The following is a 6,000-nucleotide window of genomic DNA, read 5'->3' as shown; positions in this document are numbered from 1 at the left end:
TGGACTTTGAAAGCCCCTTCTTCCCAAAACCAAATAGGAAGAAGGGGCTTTCAAGGTCGGAGGATCCCTTCGAAAGGCCCCCGTCTACCTGAGTGGTGTGCATTTTGAAAGCAATACTTATGCGGGCGCCATAATGCTAATGAGGTGCTGCATATTTATGGCAGCACCCCAATAGCATCTGTTGTATTGGCTCATTAGCATCCCCCTAGCTGTTAAACCCAGGAAGAACTTCTCTAAATGAAAAGGTGTCAGGGATCCTTCCCTACTTCACACACTGAATGCAGAAAGTGGGGTCCCACAAAATCCTTTAAAAATACTTTCCCTGTAAATAGACTTTACTTTAAAACTTCCTAGGGTCACAGATTCCTTTGACTCTGGAGATATGCTGCCATCACCCCAATCCTTGGAGACCTCTTTAATCCAGGCAGGCACACTGGGGAATGTCCCATGTGGGGAAACTACAGCCCTGTTCTGCACTCCACAAGTGGCTCAAGAACAAAAACAAGCTGTAACCTGATAGCTATATGGCCGAATGGTATGTTCGCAGACAGACCCTTCTTAGGGCACAGGACCAGATGAGTTGCTTACAAACAGAGATTTATACACAGAACAAGAGAAAAGTAAATCATGGATTGCACGCAGAGAAACATTTTCCTGTGATTCATCTTAAAAGTTACAGTGGGAAAATCTCAAGTCAAACAACCACACAAAAGAGAAAAAACAGAGCATCCAAGTACAACCAAATTTAAGATAAAACATAACCCAATCGTGTTTACCTATACATTTCCCTTGTACTTACACCACTATGGCTGATTTTGCTACAGTCAGGATACTTATGGGACTCATTTCAATTGCATGGGAAATATCCTTCTCCCTCTCATCTTTCTCCCTGCCATCCAACCCCAGGGAACTGCAAATTGTTCTCAGTTTAAATAAAATTACTTCACTCCTATTGGCTCACCTGGGATTCAGGTTACCTCAGTGGAGGTTAACCCCTTCCCTGCACTCATTCATGACAAAAGGCATAAAAGGTATGCTCACATGTGCATACATGCACACACACGCACTTTCTTTTGCTGCGGGTGCTGGTGGTACTGAAAGGAGTAACAGTTATACAGCCACTGCATATCGAGTGAATCAAAGGAGACTACACAAGAATTAAATTCTGGAATTAGAGTGGCAAGTGACTGAAAATAAAGCCTGGTTCCCTGACATTTTTGTGTGCCTAGAGTTCTCTGTTTGAAAACTCTATTAACAGTAAATTCTCCAGAGGTAAGGACTATATTTTTATTATGTACTTTTGGAGTTAATCGCAGCAGGCCCCAGATCCTTGGTAGGAGTCTCCAGATGGTTTCATAATAAAGATAAATAAACTCAGTGTATATGTGTGAGGGTGAATAGCTTGGGGCTATGAGTTATTGTAAATAATGAGATGGTGGAGGTAAGGAAGGTTAAAGGTCTTGGACTATATAAATTGTGAGTAGAAAATGAGGATTTTCCAAGAGTTCTGAGAGGGAGAAGATGAAGTGTCGTAACAGTGACAGGTGCCAACAAGTTTTAGACTGTCTTGAAGAAATAAAATAACAGAGGATATAAAATGAGTTGTAGAAACCAATACAATTCAGCTTGAAAGTTGTCTGGAATCCAGCGCAAGCGATTCTCTATTTTGAAGATATCGAAAGGAATTGCTGGAAGGGTAAAGCAGCATTGAGAGATTTTTTTTTCCAGGGAGTGTTTAAAAATAGTAGTAAAACTAAAGAGGTAACGTGTCTTTCTAATCTATTGATCATGCCCCAATCATTGTAGTATCTAATACGACTGACACATTAAGAGGGAATTAAAAGAGCTAAATGAGCATACCTTGGCTACACAATGATAATAGGATAACAGTCTGCAAACATCTGAAAGTTATAAATACCAAGGATGAAGAGGAATTATCTAACTAGCTACATGTGAATATAATGATTAATGGAATAAGAAAGATAAAATATAACCTGGATATCTTTATACTGAGCTCAAAAAGATGGTGGAATAATCTTCCAAAAGTGAAAGCCTAATTATTTCGGACATTTAAAACTAGACTGGAAAATACCTTAGCAAATGTACAATGGGTGAAAAATCCTGCATTGGCAGGGACTGAAAAACTTAAACAGAGTTAATGGTCTATATAACCAAACCTAAGACACGGTGTTTTGCTTCTTTCTTTTATTGCAACCCATCACAAGGTCAAAATTTTCAAGGAAAAATAGAAACTTACAAATTGTGTGAATTGTCTTGTTGTACTCATAAGAAGACATTGAAGAGTAATGAATACAGTCCTCCACTATATCTGCAATATTCTTCACTGTCTTTATTTTGAAAATATTTTTGCCATTCTGGAGTAGACAAAAAGCACAGCATAATATATGTTCACATGTATTTATGACATTCCAAGCAAAACTCTACATTATACTTTTACCAGATAAATGTTTTCAGCCTCACTTTGAAGTGTCCACAAAAATATTTAACAACTGTTACTGGAATTACTTTGAGTTGATGCTTTCTGTTGCTTTGAAGACTTAATGCTGTGGGACTGGAGTACAGTTTGGCAGAATTGCATGGACATACTAAGGCTATTCTCCAGGTTATGCTGCAGCAGTTCATCTGGATTAGCAAAACACTGTGACAAGAATGGCAACTCTCAGACGAAATTTGAGTGGCTGATAGTTTGGATTAAAACAACATGACCTTTAAAAAGCAAATATGCAGTGCTGTTGACCTCGAAGAATCATCCTTTAACCAAATTTCAACTTTCTAAAGGTTAACACAAATTCAAACCCAAGTTGCAATGTCTGCTTGTGAACACTTGTCAATTTAACTCTTGTGACACATATAGAAACTTATTTTTTTATGTATTCAATACAGTTATTTTCTGCATATATTGTCTTATAAATCAGTTTTAGATTAAAAAACAGGTACACAATTGCCCACCAAAGAAATCTTCAATAGCTGGAGGACAAACATGAAAAGCATGCTTTAAAATATACAATTTAGAGGATGCCAGGAGAATTTTTCCTCCAAAGCAATTATTCTAGACTAAGGTCCTGATCCTGCAAAGTGATGTATGTAGTTGTACCCTTCCACCCACACATAATCCCAGTGAGGTCATCTTATATCTACGCTTTGGTTTGCAAGAACATAACCCACATTAGAAACTACTCACTACATTGGGAAAAATCAGCATTTTGGCTTTTATTTATTACATTTGCCTTTTTGACTTGAAATTTCAGAATTTGGGAACATGACGGCATTGTGAAAGGAAAAGTTTCATTCAGAAATTTAAAAAATGAAATAATATTATTTTAAGCAATATAAACACGCCCTTATAACTTTTTCCCCCCAGCTGGTGTCTCCTTTGCAGCATTTGACCTCACAAGGTGGAATTGGTTATCTGTGGTAAATTAAAGCACTGTTAACTATTACAACAATGACAAGGTGCAAAAATTGAGAAATCTATACAGCATCTCCTACATGACTAAGGAAAAATCACTTCTGACGTTCTACAACATAAAACAAGTAAGATTGTCTACTTAAATAATCATTCAATAGTTACCATCATTTATTAAGGTTTCCGTCAAAACTGAATTTCAAAATAATGATTTTTTTGTAAATAGCAAAATATTTAGAAGAAAGTCACAACTATTTGTGAATTCTTATATTCCCATGCATCCTAAAGACATGGGTGATTTCAGTCTAGGTAATAATATGGATTAAGATTAGCTCCCACTTCAGCAGAGACCTAAACTGATCAGTTACACTGGTACTAGCACTGAGTTGTCAATTACAAACCCAAAGAGACACACGTGACTAAGGCAAAGGGAACCAAATGAAAGAAAATAGGCTTAATATCTAATATAACTCAAGTTGTCCACAGAATTGGTAGGAATCCACTTCAGGAAATCTGCCAAGGGCTTTTACATCATGTTTATGTATACAAAAAGGATACAATGCATCTCTAAGGATTTCTTTTCAATATTCGTACATTGTTTTACAGTACATCAAAGTCAGTGTATAGTCAACTCCATTTTACTTTCACTTGTTTAAACTCACAATAATATTGCATCATGAAAGATTGTGAGCCCTCATATATGTCTTTGGGGATTTGCAGATTTTAGGATGACAAATTAATATTCATAACAGCTACACGAGTCTAACTATGATCAGAGAGTCCAGTTTCTGTTCCAAAATTTCCAGGAAGGGACACAAGACCCCTTCATTTCTTTAAAAAAACATTAATTTTAAAACTTAAAAATAAAATAAAAACCTATTTTAGAACAACTGGCTCTTGAACACATATTTCACAGAAAGCAAAATGAGATTTAAAAACATGAAGATTTAAAATATTTCTGCACTGTACAAGCAAAATCTGCAGTCCCCTTTAGACCTACTGAACGCACCAGTCAAACTGTAAAATCATGTAAGACATTAGGAGGCAGTAGACATGCTGGGTGTCCAGCCCATTTGATAAGCTCTTTCCAAGGTCCTCTTGCAATCTTGCAGTACAGTACTGAAGGTTATGTGTGGATATTGTTGCACTAGCTGTTCCACTGTTGCTTCATTCACCTACAACCAAAAACAAGAACAAAAACAAAAAAACCCTCTGTAACTCACACAAAGTAAACATGCAGCCTAATGGACTATAAAAGATATCAGTGTTTGGATTGCAGAATTTAATGCTCCATGACTCATCCTGTGAGCCTTCTTTATGTGGGAAGGGCTTGCAGCACTGGACCCTGGGTTTATAGCTTGGGTTATCTGAATATAATTGAGCATGGCTGCTTTTTATGACAAAAAATGAGAAATTTCACGACTAGCACAACTGAAATGGATTTCAACAGTGAGGCAGTAATCAGTGTGAATAAGAGTATGGGAATCTGTTAATGAAGAACATAAAATCATGATTGTGTAAGGAGCAAACAATAAGAACAATTTTCATTGGACATGAACATCAACTGGTACTGTAAATCAGCCCTTCCAAAGGTTAAAGAGTATTTAAAAGCCTGCACAGCTCTACATATACCTTTGGTGTCAACTTTTGATTTCTGCCTTTCAGTATGAAACTAGCACAGAACTAAGATCTTCAGTGAGGCAGGCTGAAATGGTAGGAATCAATAATTAAAATGTACAAGACTGGCAGGTCAAGGATGTCCCCCCTAGACTTTAACCATCAAAGATACTACTTTTATTCTTGATTAGACAAGGCAATCAGACAGGCCTAATTAAACCTAACACCTTTACAATTGCAGTGCTGTGAGGGGATTAATTTGTCAATTATTTTTAAGCTGATTGCAGTTCATATCACAAAAGGAGATAGCTTCATTCATCCTTTAGATAAATAAAAGATTAACCTAAGAACCACAACTTTTAGGTAGCTTTCTTTGAAATCTTTATTAAGCACTTTGACATTTTTAAATGCATCAATATTTCATTTAAACACAGAGCAGTCTACACTGCCAGGATAATACAATTCTGTAATACAGTAATACAACCCTCCATCTTTCTTTTCTAGTATCCAAAATTCAAGCAAAATTTGTTTATCATCATCATCATCGAGATCCTTCTCAGAATATTTAAAATATAATGATTCCTGCCTTCCTCTCTCAAAACCATACTGGGGAAATGCTGTAGATCTGAAGAAGTGGGTCTGTCCTACAAAAGTTCATCCCCTAATAAATTATTTTGTTAGTCTTTAAAGCGCTACAAATATGTTAAAGTAACACCTGTGGGTGCTATAGAACAAGAAACATCTTTTAATAAATCCCAATTAAATTGGAGGTATTTCTGACACTCACAGAGGAATACAAACTTTTAAATTAAGAGCAACTTTCAGCAGAAATGCTTCTTGGAAGTAGAGTTCATATAATTGTGTTTGTTAACATTTTGTCCTATTCAGAACAGTCAAAAAAGACACCAGGTAAGAGTACAGAATCCATCATCTTATCATCTCTCACCTCCCTTTTT

At 36.4% G+C, this 6,000-nt stretch overlaps 1 protein-coding gene across 4 annotated transcripts in view; it reads right to left on the bottom strand.

The window, feature by feature from the left end:
• Nucleotides 1-2,198: 2,198 nt before the first annotated feature.
• Nucleotides 2,199-6,000, bottom strand: part of FBXL17 (F-box and leucine rich repeat protein 17) — a 474,489-nt gene continuing 470,687 nt past the window's right edge. For all 4 annotated transcript variants that reach the window (XM_074994182.1, XM_074994183.1, XM_074994184.1 and 1 more), the window contains one exon: nucleotides 2,199-4,602. In XM_074994182.1, the coding sequence (XP_074850283.1) occupies nucleotides 4,465-4,602 (138 nt within the window). In that variant the 3' untranslated portion in view covers nucleotides 2,199-4,464. The remainder of the gene's footprint in view (nucleotides 4,603-6,000) is intronic.

The sequence above is a fragment of the Carettochelys insculpta genome, chromosome 5, assembly GCF_033958435.1.
Source record: "Carettochelys insculpta isolate YL-2023 chromosome 5, ASM3395843v1, whole genome shotgun sequence".
Taxonomy (NCBI): domain Eukaryota; kingdom Metazoa; phylum Chordata; order Testudines; family Carettochelyidae; genus Carettochelys; species Carettochelys insculpta.
Note: the sequence above shows the minus strand (reverse complement) of the source record. Positions and strands in the feature narration are given on the sequence as shown.